This window comes from Fusarium subglutinans (assembly GCF_013396075.1).
Source record: "Fusarium subglutinans strain NRRL 66333 chromosome Unknown NRRL66333_c0000138, whole genome shotgun sequence".
Lineage (NCBI taxonomy): Eukaryota > Fungi > Ascomycota > Sordariomycetes > Hypocreales > Nectriaceae > Fusarium > Fusarium subglutinans.
This window is the reverse complement of record NW_023502201.1, coordinates 43,186-62,627: the sequence shown is the minus strand read 5'-3', so window position 1 is coordinate 62,627 and position 19,442 is coordinate 43,186. Positions and strand designations below refer to the sequence as shown.

At 48.9% G+C, this 19,442-nt stretch overlaps 8 protein-coding genes across 8 annotated transcripts; 5 read left to right on the top strand and 3 right to left on the bottom strand.

Annotated features, from left to right (window-relative positions):
- Positions 1-759: 759 nt before the first annotated feature.
- Positions 760-2,196, bottom strand: FSUBG_9228 (dienelactone hydrolase; the record flags this gene model as incomplete). Its single annotated transcript, XM_036687718.1, has 3 exons — positions 760-1,331; positions 1,388-1,831; positions 1,881-2,196. 3 exons carry the CDS (start codon positions 2,194-2,196, stop codon positions 760-762), a joined length of 1,332 nt encoding a protein of 443 aa, XP_036535284.1.
- A 427-nt stretch (positions 2,197-2,623) lies between these two features.
- Positions 2,624-4,065, top strand: FSUBG_9227 (major facilitator superfamily transporter; the record flags this gene model as incomplete). Its single annotated transcript, XM_036687717.1, has 3 exons — positions 2,624-2,942; positions 2,992-3,265; positions 3,327-4,065. 3 exons carry the CDS (start codon positions 2,624-2,626, stop codon positions 4,063-4,065), a joined length of 1,332 nt encoding a protein of 443 aa, XP_036535283.1.
- A 547-nt stretch (positions 4,066-4,612) lies between these two features.
- Positions 4,613-7,425, top strand: FSUBG_9226 (beta-glucosidase F; the record flags this gene model as incomplete). The annotated part of the gene is made up of 4 exons (XM_036687716.1): positions 4,613-4,851; positions 4,930-5,363; positions 5,410-5,456; positions 5,545-7,425. The coding sequence occupies 4 exons, from the start codon at positions 4,613-4,615 to the stop codon at positions 7,423-7,425; spliced, it is 2,601 nt and encodes an 866-aa protein (XP_036535282.1).
- Positions 7,426-9,505: 2,080 nt separating this feature from the next.
- Positions 9,506-11,545, top strand: FSUBG_9225 (galactose oxidase; the record flags this gene model as incomplete). Its single annotated transcript, XM_036687715.1, has 1 exon — positions 9,506-11,545. One exon carries the CDS (start codon positions 9,506-9,508, stop codon positions 11,543-11,545), a length of 2,040 nt encoding a protein of 679 aa, XP_036535281.1.
- A 1,110-nt stretch (positions 11,546-12,655) lies between these two features.
- On the bottom strand, positions 12,656-13,942 carry FSUBG_9224 (O-methyltransferase B; the record flags this gene model as incomplete). Its single annotated transcript, XM_036687714.1, has 2 exons — positions 12,656-12,981; positions 13,057-13,942. 2 exons carry the CDS (start codon positions 13,940-13,942, stop codon positions 12,656-12,658), a joined length of 1,212 nt encoding a protein of 403 aa, XP_036535280.1.
- Positions 13,943-14,447: 505 nt separating this feature from the next.
- On the top strand, positions 14,448-15,936 carry FSUBG_9223 (phosphoethanolamine n-methyltransferase 3; the record flags this gene model as incomplete). The annotated part of the gene is made up of 8 exons (XM_036687713.1): positions 14,448-14,495; positions 14,546-14,572; positions 14,643-14,796; positions 15,015-15,058; positions 15,120-15,157; positions 15,213-15,353; positions 15,403-15,822; positions 15,900-15,936. 8 exons carry the CDS (start codon positions 14,448-14,450, stop codon positions 15,934-15,936), a joined length of 909 nt encoding a protein of 302 aa, XP_036535279.1.
- A 1,728-nt stretch (positions 15,937-17,664) lies between these two features.
- Positions 17,665-18,439, top strand: FSUBG_9222 (uncharacterized protein; the record flags this gene model as incomplete). Its single annotated transcript, XM_036687712.1, has 2 exons — positions 17,665-17,929; positions 17,985-18,439. 2 exons carry the CDS (start codon positions 17,665-17,667, stop codon positions 18,437-18,439), a joined length of 720 nt encoding a protein of 239 aa, XP_036535278.1.
- A 267-nt stretch (positions 18,440-18,706) lies between these two features.
- On the bottom strand, positions 18,707-19,114 carry FSUBG_9221 (uncharacterized protein; the record flags this gene model as incomplete). Its single annotated transcript, XM_036687711.1, has 2 exons — positions 18,707-18,816; positions 18,868-19,114. The coding sequence occupies 2 exons, from the start codon at positions 19,112-19,114 to the stop codon at positions 18,707-18,709; spliced, it is 357 nt and encodes a 118-aa protein (XP_036535277.1).
- Positions 19,115-19,442: the final 328 nt, after the last annotated feature.

The window sequence follows — 19,442 nt, the reverse complement described above, 5'->3', positions numbered from 1 at the left end:
ATGCGACAAAATGGTCAGATCACTGCTACTTAAAACAATTGCCAGCTCTCAAAGCAACCCTGGCAGATATGAGCCCCAAATAATAAATTGGGGGTCAGCCATTGCGAGATCAACGTGCACCATCGCTTCGATGGCCAAGTGGTTCTATGCGAGTAATATCAATGCAAACACTACCTATACTAGTCAACAGGAGACATGCTTCCGACAAAAACTGGTCGATCCTCCGAGGAAATCCAGGAATTTTAAAGAATCGTTACATCGGGATCCACCGCCATTGGCTTTGTTGCTTGCGACATCGATTGGCAATATGCGGATCCAATGTCGTGATCGTTTCGGAAAAGTCATCACGACAACTAGGGCGAGCATCGTCTTAAGCTTAGAAACAAGTTTGTATGCTCAAGTATAATTTGAATACGGCAAATGAACGATGCGTTTGACGGTCACTCAATCTTTTAGTCCATGATAATATCCAGATCTTATTTGCCTATGTTGCTCTTATCCAGAGTAGTCGACAAGCTAATGAGACGAGCCAAACATTCACCGTCGGCTAACTCTTACAAACTATGAAAACAGTATCTTCCGGGTTCTAGGTTTGCCGATTTATCGGTAAACTCTGGTGCGGCTAAAAAAGATGGGCTTGACTGGACAAAGCCATCAAGGAGTACCATATTATCCACAACCCGGCCCATGGACTATTCTTTTAGATGTTTTTTTTTTTTTTTAAAAAAAGAATTTTGATGCTAGGTCATTATCTATTTATTACTTTTGGTCGTTCTTGGTACCCTCGCCCTCTTGCTTATGCCACCCCGGAATCAGTTCATTATCAGCCGCTCCCTCATCATCGCTCGCATCCCTATTCTTCCTCACTCTCCTCGCCGCTCGTCGTCCTACTACAGGAAGTTTCTCAACACCAAGATCCTTCGCAGACTGCGGTAACAGTTTAGGATCAAGAAGTCCTGCTTGGACTAGCACGCTAGCTTGGTCCCAGTAGACATGCTCCTGATACAGTCTGCCACCTCTGACTGCGACAATGCTCACCATGAGAATCTCAATCTTCTTATTCGTTGGTGGGACTCCAGGAAGTATCCACTGGACTTGCTCAGTATGCTTGAACTGAACGTGCATTTCGTCTACAACGCGGTCAACGCCGATGGTGCGTGATAAGAGTGTGATCTTGAGTGATGGTGGACTTGTAAACGATTCGGAGTAGAAGCGCTTCAGCTCAGCTGCTCCAGTTGCACCAGTCAGAGTCGGCATGTACGTGACGTGAGGGGTCTTGTGCGTGGTGAAAGTTGACAATGCCTGCCCGAGGTTCTTAGAAAAGAATTTGCCTGCTGAAAGTCAGTTGTGTTCAAAATCCACCTATTGCGAGATGGAGGGGACTTACTCTGCAAGTTATGCTCCAAGACAAGCTCTAGATCAGGGTTGATACCAAACACCTTCCTAGCCGCAGCCAAGCTTCGACTCCAGGCCAGCTCTGCCGAAACGCCATCGTACTCATCCAGATCATGCTCAGCAAAGCCAGGCTCAGCTTCATATGTGTAGCTGGGATACGCAAGGTCAAGCTTTCCCCCAGTGCCCATGCCACTCTGAATCTTGGTGCGTCTCACGCGTTTCTTGCCCTGGATACCGACCATTTGAGATTGCTTGACGACGCCGACTTCTTCGCCTGCTGCTAGATGAACAAGGGCACTGATGCTGCTAGGAAATCTTCCGTTGGTGTCTGGGATGCGAGTTGGGTAGTAGGCAATGAGAAGACCGAGCTTGAATTCGGGGTTGTTGTCGAGGACGTGAAAGTGCTCGAGACAAATAGCTGCTGCGTCGTCGTAGGCTTTTCTGTCAGTATCGTTTTAAACCTTCCGAGGAACGAATTAGCTTACCGACAATTCCGAATTTCTCACAAGGGCCCAAGTTCTCCTTGCTTAACGACTTGATCTTCTTCAGATATCCATCTCCGCAGCTCTCCATTGAGATATACTCAACATCAAAACCCTCATCTCTCCACTCAGCAAGAGTGACCTCGTCAAAATCGTCATTTTCCCCAGTTATGTAAAGTTTTGGAGGATTGCGTGGGAAGTCCCCCGAGAGAAAGTTCTGGTCCCTGTGATTGGTCCTGTTGTCCGAGATGATCTGGACGTTGCGCCCCTCAGCCTCTGGGACGGCGGATTTGATGAGATCTGGAATGTTGATGTTCATATTGGCAATTTTTTAATACTATTATTTACAGAATTTGAGAGTTTACGGGACATGAATAACCTGATATATTCTTGTCCACTTCCAACTTCCAAGTTTCAAATCAATCGGTTGACCCTGTTTGAGCGTGATGATGATGTCAGAACGGTGCGTGTCACAGCTGACTCATCGGATGCTGCGTTTTGATTCGGTCATGGTGAAGTCTTAGCTACCCTGCAGTTCCTGACCTTTCGCTGCTTTTCGACCACTCGAATTTTGAGAAGAATGTTAATTACTAGGAATGTGTCAGCGAAGGACTCTCAATTAAGCTCCTTACTTTGAGGAACTGGGCTACCATATCGAGATCCAAGTCTGATATATGTGATCTATCTTCGACTCAAATGTAGGCACCACGCCCGAGCAAATGTCCTTCCAACCGACTTTCGGTAAGATGTATACCTTCTTCAATCTCAAGTGGGTTTACTTGATTTCTTCAATCATATTCGAAGGGGGCTCTGTTCTTTGCGCTGCAGCGCCGAGCTCAGCAGCCTTCATTATCGGTAGAGCCATTGCTGGACTCGGTGCAGCGGGCATCTTCTGCGGTGCCATGATCATTATATCCAAGATTGTGGAGATGAGAAAAAGACCATTGCTTCTGGCTATAATCTCTAGTATGTACGGCATAGCATCTGTTATTGGTCCCTCGCTTGGTGGTGTATTCACTCACTCTAAGCAACTCACCTGGAGATTTTGTTTCTGGATCAACTTGCGTAAGTTCTCTTTCCATAACACTAACCTGAGTGCTAATGAACGGCGAAGCTCTGGGTGCTGTAATGGCTCTCATAATCTGTCTTTACTATCCTCTCCCACTCGGTGAAGCTCCAGATAGCGGCCAAGCCCCCAAGGCAAAGGTACTTGGCCTCAGCCTCAAAAGCGCAGTCATTCTTGCAGGAGCTCTAATATGTCTTTTCCTTGCTCTTCAACGGGGAGGCACAAAACATCCTTGGTCCGATTCACGGGTCTGGGGTGGTCTTGTTGGCTTTGGTCTTCTTCTGGCCCTTTTCGTGTTCATACAAATACGGCAAGGAGAAGCGTAAGTCCCCTTCTCCCCTCAAGCGCCTTGTTACCTGACGTCGTTGTCGCTGACTCATTAGTGCATTGATCCGCCCTCGCATTATCTCACAGAGATCTGTCTTCCTTGGATGCTTGTTCTCTGCACTGTATCAAGGAGCCATGACCACGCAGAGTTATCATCTGCCGTTTTATTTCCAGGCTGTCAAGGGAGTGGATCCCCAAACATCTGGTGTTGACATTCTTCCTCATGGGGTTACCGTCACGATAGCTACTCTTATTACCGGCTCTATTATCACTTGGCTAGGATACTACGTACCGTTCATGTGGGCCGGCTCGACCATCTCCACAACTGGTGCAGGTCTGCTGTACACAATCTCACAAAACACCCCAACGGCCAGATGGTTCGGCTACGAAGTGGTAGCTGGAGCTGGCTTTGGTATAGCGATTCAGATCCCAATCTTTGCCGTACAAGTCGTCTTGGGAGCAGGTGACATTCCCCTAGGAACAGTGCTGATCATCCTATCCCAAGCCCTGGGAGGTCCAGTGGGTCTGTCCATCTCCCAAAACGTTTTCCAGAACTCTCTCCGCCAGAGGCTAAAGACAATAGCCGAGATTGATATACAAGCTGTCATCGCTGCAGGTGGGACAGATTTGGAACATGTTGTGTCGGCTGATTCTCTCGCCTACGTCAGAGATGCGTTTAGGTACGGTATCTCAAATGCCTTCCTTGTATCGACGGCACTTGGCGGCATCGCCTTTTTGGCAAGTATCGGAATGGAGCGAAGGAAGATCAAGTCGAAGAAGGAAGGAGGTGAATAAACGACCTCGTGGTCGACCCTTGACGGTGATGAAGAGGGTGTATAGCAATGGCTATATAGCCGAGCGGGGAAGGATAGTATGTGGCTGGCCGATATCAACTATGATGCATAGATAGCACGCATCTCGAGCCTATCGTGATAGAATCACATGTCTGTTCGGCATTTCGATTGAGAGAATAGCATGTTTCGTTTCTTTCACCGTTTTCGGCAGAGAATTGATTCAGCTGATCTTCATCTCCCCCTGTTGCATCGTTCGGATGATATACCCTTTTTGCTATCTCAACTCCGTAGAGCGACATTTCCACGAACGTGATTGGGCAATTAACAACTAAAATCAAGGTTTCGCTCAAAATTCCATGCGCTCTTCACGGCACATTCACACATGACCCTATAATTCGGAGATAGTGTACGAATTGGATGCTAGATTCGGTGAGATAAGGTTGATCATGTTGCACCGGCTACTAGTTGACTTTTATAGTATAAGACCGCACGGCCTTTCGATGTTTCTATCCTCTCTACGGAGTAGTCAAGGCTCAATTGATAAGAAAATGACTCTCGCCAAGGTTGCTTTCACCCTGGCCAATTTGGTGGCCGTGGGTTCAACTGCAAACAACGTCGCGGATGGATTTGTTGCTGCGCCATACTATCCTGCTCCATACGGAGGATGGGATGAAGCTTGGGCAGATAGCTATGCCAGGGCTAAGAAGATGGTTGATTCTATGACATTGGCTGAAAAGACCAATATCACAGCTGGCACCGGTCTCTTTATGGGTAAGAATCATGGCAAGTGAAGCGGAACTCCTGTTAACAGCTACTAGGGTACGATTCTTTACACTTTACACGACTATGTATACTGACATAACAGGCCTTGCAATGGTAACACTGGATCCGCTCATCGCGTTGGTTTCCCTCAACTCTGTCTTAACGACGCTGCCAGCGGCGTGCGACTAGCCGACAACGTGACTGCCTTCCCGGACGGAATCACAGCCGGTGCAACCTTCGACAAGAAGCTCATGTATGAACGCGGTGTAGCAATTGGAAAGGAAGCGCGCGGTAAGGGCGTGAACGTCTGGCTTGGTCCCTCCGTTGGTCCTATCGGGCGTAAGCCAAAGGGCGGACGCAACTGGGAAGGCTTTGGAACAGACCCATCGCTACAAGCTATTGGCGCACGAGAGACTATCAAGGGTGTCCAGGAGCAGGGAGTCATTGCTACTGTCAAGCATCTTATTGGAAATGAGCAGGAGATGTATCGACGACAGACCACTGATCTTGTATCTCCCGCATACTCGGCAAACATTGGTGAGATCATTCCTCGTCGTTGATTTTGCGTGGCTAACCATCACAGATGACCGAACTATGCATGAGCTGTATCTCTGGCCTTTTGCAGAGGCAGTAAAAGTTGGAGTTGGGGCGACGATGACAGCCTATAACCGAGTTGGTCTATCTAACCCTTCTCACTCAATATGACTAACAATTATAGGTCAACGGCACTATATCCAGCGAGCATTCATATCTCATCAACGCCTTGTTGAAAGAGGAGCTCGGATTCCAAGGCTTCGTCATGACAGACTGGCTCTCTCAGATCACTGGCGTGCAATCAGCCATCGCAGGAATGGACATGAGTATGCCTGGTGACACCATCATCCCTCTCTTTGGCAATTCTCTATGGATGTACGAGTTAACCCGCTCGGCCCTCAATGGCTCCGTTCCCATGTCGAGACTGAACGATATGGCTACTCGTATCGTCGCAACCTGGTATCAGTTCCAGCAAGACAAAGACTTTCCCTCTGTCAACTTTGACACCAACACATACGACAGAGTCGGCCCTCTGTATCCAGCAGCATGGCCCAACTCGCCCTCGGGAGTTGTCAACCAGTATGTTCAAGTTCAGGACGACCATGACGAGATTGCTCGACAAATTGCCCAAGACGCTATCACTCTCCTCAAGAACGACGACATGCTTCTTCCACTGAGCACCAAGAGCTCACTCAAGGTCTTCGGCACTGGTGCACAAACCAATCCCGATGGCGCCAATGCCTGTGTTGATCGAAGCTGCAACAAGGGCACGCTAGGTCAAGGCTGGGGATCGGGTACAGTCGACTACATGTACCTCGATGACCCCATCGGCGCTATCAAGAAGGAGGCCGGAGACGTGACATTCTACAACACTGACAAGTTTCCATCTGTTCCAAGCCCTTCCGACGACGATGTCGCCATTGTTTTCGTTACTTCTGATGCGGGTGAGAATCAGTACACGGTCGAGGGTAACAATGGTGATCGGAATGCGGACAAGTTGAATGTTTGGCATAACGGTGATGCACTTATCAAAGCTGCCGCCGCCAAGTACAAGAATGTCGTCGTTGTCATTCACACTGTCGGACCTGTCCTCGTCGACCAATGGATTGAGCTTCCATCGGTCAGGTCTGTCTTGGTCGCTCATCTTCCGGGGCAAGAGGCTGGAAAGTCTCTCACCAACATCTTGTTTGGTGACGCGTCGCCTTGCGGCCACTTACCCTATTCTATCACCAAGAAGGAAGACGACATGCCCGAGAGTGTCACCAAGCTCATTGACTCTGGCTTTATCGATGCACCGCAAGATACTTACAGCGAGGGACTGTTTATCGACTACCGCTGGCTCAACAAGGCAAAGATTCGACCTCGGTATGCATTTGGCCATGGACTCAGCTACACCAATTTCACGTACGCGAATGCGACCATCAAGAGAGGCACCCAGCTAAGCCAGTACCCTCCCAAGCGACCCGCAAAAGGAAAGGTGCTGGAGTATTCGCAAGACATTCCAGACTACAAAGAAGCTGTTAAACCCAGCAGCTTTAACACCATCTGGCGCTATCTCTACTCTTGGCTCTCCGAATCCGACGCAAAGTCCGCGGCCGCCAAAGCCGAGACATCGAAATACCCTTACCCAGACGGCTACTCCACCGCGCAGAAGACGGCTTTGCCCAAGGCGGGCGGTGTTTCAGGCGGCAACCCTGCTCTCTGGGACGAAGCTTATACTTTGTCCGTAGTGGTGACTAACGCAGGTTCCAAATTCTCCGGCAAAGCTTCTGTGCAGGCCTACGTCCAATTTCCGAGCGTTGCCGGATACGAGACACCCGTCATCCAGCTGCGCGACTTTGAGAAGACCAAGGTTTTAGAGCCTGGTTCGAGCGAAACTGTGCAATTGACTTTGACCAGGAAGGACTTGAGCGTCTGGGATGTCAAGGCTCAGGACTGGCTTGTCCTTGATGGGGAGTTCAAGATTTGGCTGGGGTCTGCGAGCGATAAGTTGGACGCTGTCTGCTTCACTGACGATTTGGGCTGTGAGCACGACGTCGCGGGACCAGTATCATACGATTCGTAGATAATTATCCCGACATCAATCTGAGGGAGGGAGAGCCGAGGTTGCAGCCGGGGGTTGCTTAGCTCTGATCTGTCATGGGCGATCTTCATTTTTTGACCAGGCTGTGCTGCACCTTAATAGGGGACCGCTTTACGATTTGACCAATAGTAAATATTCTTTTGGCTAGAATTATGAATCGTGCATCGTCTGTGCAATTTACCGGCCACTTGCCGCGATACTTTTCGTGTAAACTTTGCACAGTTTCAGGTTGGACAAGAAATCTATTTTAGTGGAATTACCCTGTCGTCATCGTTGTTGCGATAACAAAATATGGGACTTTTTGAAACGCAGATTTCTCGCGCTTAGGTAATGGAGAGTCCACATCTTGCGAATACCGTCTTCTCGTTGGAAGCCGATTCAGTGGAGTTTGTCTCAAATCTGGGTGCTAATTTGCGGATCAAGGAGCTAAGGAGACTAGGTAACTACCTTACCTGGCGATCGGGAGCCAAGGTCAAGATTGAGCCCCTGTGATCAGAGACGCCACTTGTTCATCGTGTCATGAAATGGCCCGTAGTGCGGAACTTCTCGTTGACGGCGCGGTAATGGAAATTAAGTGGCGGCTGCCTCTCTCTTTCTCTCATCTCATCTCTGCTCTGTTCTGAGGAGTAAAGGACGTCAGATGTAACGCCGACCCTTGTATGATTGTCCTCCATTCTCCCGGAATCCTTGGGCCAATCTTCCCAGCCTTAACCGGCGCCTCGGGCTAACTTTTTCACTCTTTTTTTTGGGGGGTGAGACAAGAAGAGGGAGGATAAATTCCGCTGACCATTCAGGCTCCCTCGTGATGAGATCCTCGAGCTAGCGAATCAACGGTTTCTTAGTGTCTCTCGTTAGGCCGATCACCAGGGCCAGGGGTACCTTGCAGCGGGGTACGCCTTTGGGACACTCTTGTCTTGGGGCGAGAACGTGCAAGTGTTTGCTTGGCCAGTCTCGTTACCCAAAATAAGCATTCTTTGCGCCACGAGCAGGGTCTATACGAACCGACTTGCATTCGATCTGCACGTCGCTTCAGTCATTGATTGATTTCATATGTAATATTGCAGCCTCAAGTTGGTTGCAACAATAAGCAAGCACCAAAGGTTCCCCCTCACCTCACTCACTCACTGTCTGTCACTTCAGCGGTGAACTTGGAGAACAGGGGGACATGTTAAATCACTCAATCAGTCAGCATCTTTGGCTCTTGCTCATGCACGTGAGCTCTCTTCTCTCTGTCTCACGTCATCCATCTCGCACACGTGTATACGAACCCCTCTGGGCATCATCAGTCAGTCACAGTCAGAGCCAGCCCCAGACCCAGACCAAGGCAGACCCGGCCCGGGCAGCCCAACACACTAACCTCCAAGTACCTACCCCAACACAATAAATGACGATGTACTTACACTTGGCCTTTATGGCTGCATCTTACTCACATCCACTGATTGGTCTCGCTGTTTCAGCTTACAGGGGTCCTACTGTACATACTCACATTAGCCTGCAGCAAAGTCTTTGCTGTGTTCGGGGCTAAACGACGGCCAATCTCGTGGTGTGAGTTATCGAGATGGCAGCTCCCTCTCAGGCCTCTTGAAACTAAACTTGGTGTACAGCACGGCACGCACTGCACAGCCTGGCCCAGCCGAGCAGTCAAGTTAGTTGAGTTTGCTTCTGATTGCCCAAGCATCGACGCCTCAACTGAACGGGCCAATGTAACTCGCAGTTCCCGGCACCCGATCACTTTTTTCCGCCTGTGCGTCTTTGTTCAGCCCGTCCCTTCATAAAATGTCCAACTCTGTTTTTTCTGACCCGTCCTGTCCATGTTTAGTAACGCCTGAACAGACAGAATGGGTGTGCACACTGCATCGGGCTGCATATTGTGCACGTCTATTGCATGTACCTATTTAGGGCCGTCGTAAATAAAAACGAAATCAATAAATATGCATCGTCCGTCTCCTAGCCCTTTTCTTCTCCCTCTCCAGCCCGCTCGTTCACCCACTCCCTCTCGTTTCTTCTCTCTTTTTGCCACTCTTGGTTTAGGCTTGTGACTGTCGCTTATCTCCCCTCCAAGATGAAGTCTTTCTACACCTTGGCCTTGTGCCTTGGTGCCTTCTTCAATGCAGCCACTGCCATTGATCCTGAGGAGCAGGGACAACAGCCTGGGAAGTTTGCTGCTGCTCCCCCAGTCGGTTCAAACCCCATTGACCGCAAAGGATGGACTGTCAAGTGTTCCAGCCAGGCTCCAAATTTCCCCTGCGGTAGAGCCATCGATGGTGACAAGAACACCTTCTGGCAGACTCCATATGGCACAACCAACACGCCGCCTCCTCACACCATCACCATTGACATGAAGCAGACCCAGTATGTCAGTGGTCTCCAGATTACACCTCGCCAAGACGGCAACACCCGTAACTGGATTGGTCGACATGAAGTCTACCTCAGCTCTGACGGTACCAACTGGGGTAAGCCCGTTGCCTTTGGAACTTATTGGGGAGACAAGTACCCCTGGATCACGAACTTTGAGACTCATCCTGCTCGCTATCTCCGCTTTGTTGCCCTCTCTAACGTGAACTCCGACTATCCTTGGATTGCTATTGCCGACTTTCAAGTCTACAATGCTCTCAAGTACAACCCGCCTGCTAAGGGTCTTGGAAAATGGGGTCCTACTATTGACTTCCCAGTCATCCCCGTCGCTGGTGCCGTTGAGCCTGTCTCTGGAAAGGTCGTCATCTGGTCTGCTTACCGATATGATGCTTTCCAAGGCACCACTCCCCGCGGCGGCTTCACTCTCACTTCTATCTGGGATCCCAAGACCAACGTCATCTCCAACCGCAATGTCTCCAACAACCATCACGACATGTTCTGCCCTGGTATTTCCATGGACGGTGAGGGACAGATTGTCGTTACTGGCGGCAACGACGCTAAGAAGACTACCATTCTCATGCCTGATGGTAACTGGGTTCCTGGCCCTGATATGCAGATTGCTCGTGGTTACCAATCATCTGCTACTTGCTCTGACGGTCGTGTTTTCACCATCGGTGGTTCGTGGAGCGGTGCCCGTGGCGGTAAGAACGGTGAAATCTATGACCCAAAGGCCAAGACCTGGACATCTCTTCCCAAGTGTCTCGTCGGCCCTATGCTCACCAAGGACAAGGAGGGTGTCTACAAGGCTGACAACCATGCTTGGCTCTTTGGCTGGAAGAAGGGCAGTGTTTTCCAGGCTGGACCCAGCACAGCCATGAACTGGTACTACACCGATAGGGGTACTCAGGGTAACACCAAAGCTGCCGGTACTCGACGAAAGAACGGCAGAGTTGACCCTGACTCTATGAACGGCAACGTTGCCATGTTTGATGCCGTCAAGGGCAAGATCCTCACATTTGGCGGTGCTACCAGCTACCAACAGGCTCCTGCCACTGCCAACGCTCACGTCCTTACCATTGACCAGCCTGGTGCCATTGCCCAAACCGCTCTCGTTGGAAACAACGGTGCTGGTATCCACGCTCGTGTCTTCGCTACCTCTGTCATTCTCCCTGACGGAAACGTCTTCATCACTGGTGGCCAATCTTACTCCAACCCTTTCACCGACACCAACGCCCAGCTCGAGCCCGAGATGTTCATTTCCTCCTCCAACACATTCACCAAGCAACAACCCAACACCATTCCCCGCACCTATCACAGCATGTCTCTGCTGCTGCCAGATGGCACTGTGTTCAACGGTGGCGGTGGTCTTTGCGGTAGCTGCAAGAGTAACCATTTTGACGCTCAAATCTTCACCCCTCAGTATCTCCTTGATGGCAACGGTAACCTTGCTACCCGCCCCAAGATCACTGCTGTTTCGGCCACTACTGCCAAGGTCGGCAGCACCATCACCGTCACTGCCAACAGCGCCATCAAGAGCGCTTCTCTTATGCGATACGGAACTGCGACACATGTTGTCAACACTGATCAGCGCCGCATTCCCTTAGCCCTGACTGGCGCTGGTACCAACAAGTACTCTTTCAAGATTCCTAATGACTCTGGTATTGCCCTCCCTGGCTACTGGATGCTTTTCGTCATCAACAACGCTGGTGTTCCCAGCGTTGCCAGCACCATTAAGGTCACAAACTGATCTAATGTCTACTGCGATAAAGTGATTTTTTTTTGCGTTTATAATAATACTAGCGAGGATAGTACAAGTATCCTGATTCATTATGTATATACTTTGATACCAATTGCAGTTGGATATACTGACACCGACGTCTTTTTACTATCTAATAATACAAATCTCTTGCATGAAGTTTTTCTTTTCTTTTTTGGATAACTTCATATGTGACTGCATAATGGCAATGAATCAATTGCCGAGCTGACGCTCAGTCTCGTGACTGTGATACTAGAGATAGTAGAACCTTATTCAAATGCCGACAAAGTTTATCTTAAGATCCATGTCAACCTTCATGATCGGGTCATACCGTAATCCGCGTATGCTCACGAACGCAATACATACGAACCAAGAGAAGTCAAAATTGTTTTAGGCTGATGTTTGATCCATTGCGCCGGGATATCCTGACATACCAAGAACACGGGATCCCTAAGACATTTCACACGAACCCGGGAACCAGGTGCACAACGTTCACAATTAGAATTTTGCGGCTTCACGGGTAATGGCTGCAGAGATATTGCACATGACGCTATCAGGCGACAGAAATAGCTACATTGCGTGTCAATGCATGTTGCAGCCCTGTGGCTCACCCGAATGCAAGCCATGTTCGGCACATACGGGAAAGCACTTCGTTCCTGCAGAGACATGCAGATGGCTTAGGCAGGGTCGGGATGAAATACGCTCGGACATTGCGTAAGTTATGCAGCTGACTGTTCATTCATAAATGTGGCACAGACGGGAGGACGCTATGTGAGACTGAGGGCTAGTTAGTGGCTCGTGATAGGTGCCATCAGGATGACAGACGACAGGTTCACGTTGACGACATAGCATCTGTATAAGACAGCTCTGACACATCTGACACTGAAAACTGTTGGCCATAGCGGGAGACGTCATATTTGTTGAGAATAGCTACATCGTTCTTGCTGACAGCTTTACGGAACTATAGCGTTCATGTCTGATATAAACGTTCTAACAGCTGGGCTGCGCAGCTGACATCAAATGAACTAGTTAAGAACACCGTATAAGTAGAGTAGCCACCGAATTTCAGTATCAAATTCATGCCATCGAGCTCCAAAACGCCTACTCAGGCTTCTTCAACCTCGCCTCAAGCATTGCAGTGCATCCATAGGCAGATGGGTAAATCTTGACCAGCTCCAGACCAGCAGCTTCAAAAATCTCCTCGAAATCGGCTTTTTTCTTCTCCTGGCCAGTCATGGCGAGAAGTGCAAAATCGAGCCAGTACAGATCCGTGAACTTGTCTTTCTCGACCATGTCGGGAATTAGCTGGTCGCATATGATCAGACGGGAATCGGGCCCCATGGCTGATGCGGTGTTCTTCACGAATTCGATACAGACTGGCGTGTAGAAGTCGTGAAGGAAGCGGCGCATAAAGTAAATGCGGGCGTCTGCGAACGGTCAGTCATTGTTATGAACCAGGGGCGTGGCTGCGATGCGCTCATGGACCCCAGGGAGTCACTTACTCTTCACAGGCTGCGGCGTAAAGGCATCGTAAGTCATCAGTTCAAAGTCTGGATAGTCCTTTGGATCCATGGAATCAATGACACCAGGAAGGTCCTGTAGGATATACTTCGCGTCAAAGGCATCGCCAATGTCTTTGCGGATGGCGATGCACGACTGACCACGGCCCGCACCAATATCCACCAAGAAAGGTCTTACAGGATCCTGAGCGACTTCATCTTTGAGCGATTCAAAAGGGAACATGCCGAAGACAGGCATCAGCTCATCAACTGCGACCATGTTGGCGTTCCAAAGCTCACGTCGTTCAGGATCGGGATCCATCTCTAACAGCTCATAGTATGACTTTCCAAGATGTTCTTTGCCGACCGAGTACACGGCAGGGGACTTGGTGAGATCAAAGACATCCTCGGGTTTGTGAGACTTGAGGTACTCAGGCAGATGCATCCAAGCACGACTAAACTCCAACACAATCATGAAAAATGAACCCAGCCCCCTGGGGTTCAGAATCCTTGAAAGCTCATTATGAGCATAGGTATCAGGCGCCGCCTCAACAAAGACACCATGACTGACAGCAACACGGTAAATGCGCTGAATCACAGTAGTAGCCACATTGGTAATGCGAGCCAATTCTTCTGCGGCGATGGGACTTCCATCTTCGGGCATGGCGTGGTATGCCCGAATTCCAAGAATGGTATGGAAAGCGCATCCGAGACTGAATTGCTCCATTAGGTGTGTCATCTGATCCATGGGATCCTGGAAAGCTGAACGAACGGATTCCGTCTGCTTGAGGACATTTTGGTGGCTGATGGGATCATCCTCGTATGATTCGAGCTGGGCGACTAGTTTCTTTGCCTCTTCAAGAGCCTTTTCAGCTTTAGGATGTACCATTATAAGTATTCGAGATATCAGAGATATCGAGATGTAGCCTGAAGGATCCAACTGCTGGGTCTCAATTCGCGGAGATGGCAACTTTCACCGCATGTTCCGTAGACCATGTGAATAGCATATTCACTTAAGAGTGCTCCAGGCGGGGCACCACCAACAGCCAAGAAAAGAACTCAGATCATATGAGTCCATGAGCCTTCGCTTCCTTACAAGACAGGTTAGTAGGTGGGTATATATCCAGCCGAGGTTCTGTGATCCCGGGTAAAGTGCCTCAACCATGCAGATCACGACCCAATCAGCATGTTATATCCGTGATAAACTGGAGTTTGAACTGCGGCACGGCCCAACCCAAGTGGCGGGAGGCTTGGCCCCGTGGCCTTTATCGCAATATCGAGGATACTTATCACTATGGCGAGTTTGTTTTGATATTTGCTTAACTTCTCCCTTTGACCGTGTCAACTTTGCATGATGCTGATGCACAAACATTTGTGATACTAACAGTGTCGCAATGTCGTCTCCTCGTGCTCCCCAAGAAGAGGTTATACAACCTGACGCTGTGAGTCTATTCCCTGTAGGGCTGAAACAGTACTAAACAGATTTGTCTAGGCTTTGCAGAATGTCACTGACGATGAGGTCAGTGGACTCAACGATGCAACTCACCCAGATGGCTCCACTTGCTAACCAACGATCTGGTGAAATATAGGCTTATGATAATGAGAGTGAGCGGTCGTCTTTGACATCTCTGACATCGTCTATTCTACATGGAAAAGTCGAGGGCGGAAGAACCTATGCCGTGTATGGCAAAGAGGGCAAGTCTCCCAGAGAAATCTGCTTCTCCGGTTCTAACAAATTTCAGAGTATGGATTACCAATGGACGAGGCTGAGCTTGATCGTATCGATATGTGCCATGCTAAATACTGTGCGTTGATTGGAAAGAAGCGTTATTTGGCGCCTCTAGAGAAACCCCAGAGAATTCTGGATCTTGGCTGCGGCACAGGTTCGTGAAGCCTCCTTTCATTTTCTTGTGAAAGCATTGCATCGATAAAGAATATCTTGCTGACAAGGTTGCTAAAAGGGATATGGTCAATCGAAATGGCAGAAGAATTTCCATCTGCAGAGGTGAGTACAGGATCTTGCTGCCGTGGTTACATCGGGTGAGCAGTGACTGACGAGCTCTCAGGTCATTGGGACGGATGTTGCACCGACGCAACCTGACTGGTAAGTGATCGATGCGAGCACAACTGTGAGACTATCTGGAACTGATGTCTGACAGGGTGCCACCGAATTGCCACTTTGAAGTCGACGATGTTGAAAGAGAATGGACATGGAAAGAAGATAGCTTTGACTTTGTTTATGCCCGAGATCTTCTGCTAGCAATTCGAGACTGGCCAGCCCTGATTGACCAAACATACACGTAAGCTCCAACTTTGCTCGCATGCGATATCAGCAACTAATTCCACCAGGCATCTTCGAGGAGGCGGATGGGTCGAGTTCCAAGCCATCGTCGGCGTTCTTGGTTGCGACGACGACTCCATTCCTGAAGACAGCTATCTCCGCAAATTCTCAACAATGATGGAACAGGGCTCTGCAAAATTCGGTGCTAGTCTGACTGATCCAATGCGATGGAAGGGCTGGCTTGAAGAACGCGGATACCAGAATGTCACAGAGCGCGTTTTCAAGCTTCCGTTCAACCCATGGCCCAAAGATCCGCGCATGAAGCTCCTGGGAGCTTGGGAGATGGAGAATCTGCTAAGTGGACTCGAAGCGATGGTAACGAGGATGTTCCAGAAAGGTCTTGGATGGACGGATGCAGAAGTCACTGTCTTCCTTGCATTTTTGAGAAAGGAAATTAAGAATCCAAGGATGCATGGTTATTGGCCTTAGTAAGTTTCCCCTGAACAATCTTCACTTAGTTTCAGCGAGAAATTTGGTTCTCTTGATCATTCTAACATTTCTACAGCTATGTTGTTTACGCTCAGAAGCCAAAAGAGGACTGATAATAGGAAGAAAGGGGTTTCTGTCTACAACAGAGTCACCATTGCGTTTGACTATGAGGAATCGGCAAGCAAACCACCAATACTAGATTTTTGACGAGAAACTCAATTGGATCATAAGCATTATGTTTATTTGACTCTCGATTACCCTGTAGATTGGGTTTGTCATATCTTGCGAGTCAGGGTAACATTTGACGCTTAGACCTTTCCCTTGTTCCTCGCGTGGCGATCAGGGGTATGTAGGATTAGACCATTGCCTCACGGGGCTATCTTTCTGAAAGTTTTCGACGATCCTATGTCGAATTGTCAATGTCCTTTCTTTTACGGAATAATCAAGTTGCTTGAATCCAGGGGGGAGATTCCGTAATCATGTAGGCCCATGCTTAAGTTTGATCGATGCTTCTTCCAGCTCTAACACAATTCTCCTGCTCTAAGACGTCATTTAATGTCTGAGAGAGATGAAGTCGCTCGAATATGTGCGTATTGCTTACATAGGAACACTAATTTAGATAAAAAGGATCACCCAAGACTCCCGTGACATCCGAAGCATGCGTCTACCTTGAATCGGTTCCTGACAGATGAATTTTACTACACTAGCATGACTCACACTGGCAACGTGATGAGCCGCACGGTTATACACCAACGCATACAATTCCCAGACCTCGGGAAGCAAGAAAACACCGGACCTTGATATAAGGTATTTAAATAAACTTAGAAAAGAGCCCCCTAAACTTAGGCTAGATTTACCTAAATATTTTTATTGCTTAGGGTTAAGATCCTGTGTTTTCTTTCCTCCCCTAGCCACACTCCACAGTAATCTATTATGCTTATCCAGAACCGTCATACTTGATGTACTCCTTTCGGACACCAGCCGAGCCATCAAAGTCCGCCCCAGAATCAAGGAAAAGGAGGTTGAACAAATGAAAACGAGATGGAAATGAGCGAGGTTTCGTTATCTATTGCGATATTCCTAAGCACGGGGCGCTTTTGTCATGGGCGCTCAAATGTGCCCTCAAGATACGGGTGTAATTAAACCAAGTCGACGGTGGATCGGCGTTGCATTGGCGAGAGTGCTATCCCGAAGATCCCGCGCCGCAACATTTCATTGCCATTTGCCATCTCAAGCTAATGGGGATCATATGGCGATAGTGGTTTGCCTTGGAGTCTCTTTAAAAAGAAAAACGTGTATGCGTCGGTTTTGTAGAAGAATTTATCTGAATGTTAAGTTACAGCCTTACAGGTCACAGAAGAAGCTATCCCCAACTCTCAAGACCCTGCACCTCGACATGACCGATGATACGCCAGAGTTCCATCGACGTCATACTTCTAGCAACACAGAACGACGATCTCTGGCGGAATCCAACGTTTTGTATATTGCGATCGACTCGGCAGTTGGCGATGTTTCGTCGCTCCACAATCGCGTGTTTCAACACCAACCATCGAGCCAAACGGAGCAGCGATGAACCATTCCCCCAGTCCATCCCAACTGTCGGTTCCATCCGATGTGCAAAAAACGTCTTGAAGATCGAACTTTCGCTTATGCCGTGTAGTATCGTCTCCTATCTAGGGTTGCTCGTCTATGTCTTACTCAAGATGTATGTATATAAGAAACTCAAAAGTCAATCGGTTTGGACACTCACCCAACCATCCACTCTCACTTCTCAACCCAGTCACTCTTTTTTCAAAGCATAATCTCACCAAGTCACTCTTTACTTTACGCTTTTAGTCATCATGAAGTTCAGCCTTTTCTCCCTCGCTGCTCTGGCCGCCTCGGCCATGGCTGCTCCTGCTGCTCAGGTTGCTGCTCGTCAGGTCCCAGCTGTCCCAGCTTCTCCTAACGGTGCTGTCACCCAGGTTGAGAGCATTGCTACATCTCAAACCGTCACCAAGACAGTTACCAAGAAGATCACTGCCGTCAACGTTTCCAACACTGGCGGTGTTGTCAAGGTTCTCACCATTGCTGTTGAGCAGGTCAAGAGCCAGACCACCACCATCAGTAAGTCAAACAACTATAGAGTTTAGGACAAATAGATTGCTAACAACATCCTCAGAGGAGGTCATCACCAAGGTCAAGTCCAACGCCATCTCCAAGGCTGTCGCCGTCAAGGTCGTCACTGCCGAAGTCCACTCCCTCAACGAGCTCCTCACCGCCGTTGTCAACCAGCTCAAGGATGTCGTCAGCATCAAGATCAACATCCCTGACGTTCAGACTATTCTCGGTCTCGTCATCCAGCTTCTCAACGAGCTTGTCGGTGTCGCCAAGGAGGTCCTGAGCATCCTTGGACTCGACAACGTTATTGGCACCGCTTTTGAGCTCCTCTTCAAGACCGTTGCCACCCTCCTCGGCCTCGTTACCCAGCTCATCGGCGACATCGTTCCCGGCCTCGTCGACATCCTCTCCAACATCCTCGACACCCTTTCGGGCACTGCCCTCGGACCTATCGTCCAGCCCGTCTCCAACATCTTCGATGGCCTCACTGGCTACCTCACCCAGGGCACTGCTTAAGCGACACGTTCAAGATATGAAACCAGGGTATGCCGGATATGCCCCTTAGAAGACAAGACAAGCATAGAGGGAGTTTAGACAGTGGATCTGGTTGAAAGCGTGCATAATCTTAGTTAATTCAATGCTGTATATTAATTCATACGACCTCTTGCCAAAGGAATGTCCATAACTCCGTCTCATGCTTCCATTATTGTCTGAACCATTAGTCCTTTATCGTCTCGTGACCATTAATGCATCATTATATCTAAACCCATGAGTCGTGTACTCTCAGTTGCAAACAGTCTTGTAGCTGCTGAAGTGAGATGAAGTCTCGCGGCACTGGTCATCCTTGACACTCTTCTGTCCACGCTTGCAGTTGCCATCTGTGAAGAGAAGAACTATGTACAAGTCAGTAAATCTTGAATCTTTAGGAGTGAAGTAGTTCTTACGCTTGCAGCCCTTGGCATGCTCATACTGGCTCACAGACTTGACCTTGTCGGTGAACTTGAAGCATTCATTGAGCTCATCACGATGCGTGGTCAATTCGCCAAGGTTTCCGTTGTTGTTGTCGCCTCCGCAGTCTTTAGAGCTCCAAATGCGGGCAGAAATGACGTTGAAGGGAAGATCGTCAGATGCAGGCTCAGCAGCGACGCCCATGGCGAGAGCAGCAGTAGCGATGATGGTAGCAAAATGCATTTTGGTGGTTGAAATGTGAAATGTGAAACTGTGAGCTAACTTGGTGCTGTAGTGCGGGTGCGGGGTGATTGATTGAGGGCTTGATGGCTGTTGAGTGATGATGGGAGTTTGTTCTATTGCGGGAATGGAGTCGACTTTAAATACAATTCAGATAGTCAACGCAACTTTACATCCTACTGAGGCAATAATGGGCCAAGAGAGAAGATCACTACGTCAAGTCTGTGGCTGTAAGTGTCTGATGCTTCTGGAAGTACAGCTGAAAGTTGAAGCCCGATACAGAACCAGCCGCGATACGAGCTACACTGTCAGCACTAACAATACAGCAGTG